Source organism: Mesitornis unicolor, unplaced genomic scaffold, assembly GCF_000695765.1.
Source record: "Mesitornis unicolor isolate BGI_N332 unplaced genomic scaffold, ASM69576v1 scaffold19138, whole genome shotgun sequence".
Classification (NCBI taxonomy): domain Eukaryota; kingdom Metazoa; phylum Chordata; class Aves; order Mesitornithiformes; family Mesitornithidae; genus Mesitornis; species Mesitornis unicolor.
Window position 1 is genome coordinate 6811 of NW_010199984.1, and position 975 is coordinate 7785.

Genomic DNA, 975 nt, shown 5'->3' on the forward strand with positions numbered 1-975 from the left:
CCATGGGACGCAGGAAAAGACAGCTCAGCCCAGGCCCCGACCGAGGGCTTCTGGACCAGCCCAGCATCTCCCGGGGGGAGTTTGAGGAAGGTTTTCAAATCAGGGGAGCAACAAGGAGAATTCGGAGCAAAGCCCAGAGCAGACTGGGAAGGACCTTGCAGATCTTTCCCACGCCAACAGAGATGGGGACAGCAGCTCCCAGCTCCCAGGGCTGGCTCTGGGAGCGCTGTGGGACTTTACTGGGGACACAGAGCCCTGTTCACAGAGCAAACATCTGCGGAGGGCTCGGGGTCTCTGTCCCCCTCGCATACCAGGGCTGTCTGCAGCAGGCCGATGGCTCGCTTCTTCTCCTCCACCTCCAGCTTCAGCCTCATGATGGAGCTGGTGACTTCTGTGGCCACAGCCGACGCCTGCTCCAAGTGAGCCAGCTCCTCTTCGGAGAGCAGACCCTGCCACAGAGCCAAAAACCATTAAAAAGCAGTGGGGACCACCCAGAACCAGGATGAGGAGCCTGGAGACCCTTCCCACCACCTCTCCAATGCAAACAGGCTCTGGGTTCAGCACCCACCTCCCGCTGCGTGGCTGAGGCGGCCGACCTGGGCCTCTCCTGTTCCGACTTCTCCATCTCGTCCAAAAAACTGATGATGCTTTGGAGCTTGGCCTCTGAGAGCAAAGCCCCGTCCTCGGGGACCCCCGGCGAGTGGTTCAGCTTCCCAAACTTCTCCAGGTTGTCAGCAGTCAGGGAATTGGAGCTGGGCTCCTGCTGGGCAGACACAGCTGGGAATGAGCAGCCAGGGGAAGGCTCGGGAGAGGGGGTGCTGGCTCCCCCCAGCGCTGCAGCCCAGTCCTCCCAGTGCGCCCCAGTAACCAGCCCCATCCTCTGCGCTCACCCCGCTCCCACTACAGCCCTCCATGGTTTTGCTCCTCCCTGAACATGACCAAGTTCTGGCTGCACCAAAGTCCTCCACCGCCCCC

At 61.6% G+C, this 975-nt stretch overlaps 1 protein-coding gene across 1 annotated transcript in view; it reads right to left on the bottom strand.

Moving 5' to 3' along the window:
* Positions 1-760, bottom strand: part of CEP131 (centrosomal protein 131kDa) — a gene marked incomplete at its 5' end in the record, with an annotated part of 6789 nt that extends 6029 nt beyond the window's left edge. The window contains 2 exons of the mRNA XM_010189604.1: positions 312-449; positions 569-760. Coding sequence (XP_010187906.1) covers positions 312-449; positions 569-760 — 330 coding nt within the window. The remainder of the gene's footprint in view (positions 1-311; positions 450-568) is intronic.
* Positions 761-975: the final 215 nt, after the last annotated feature.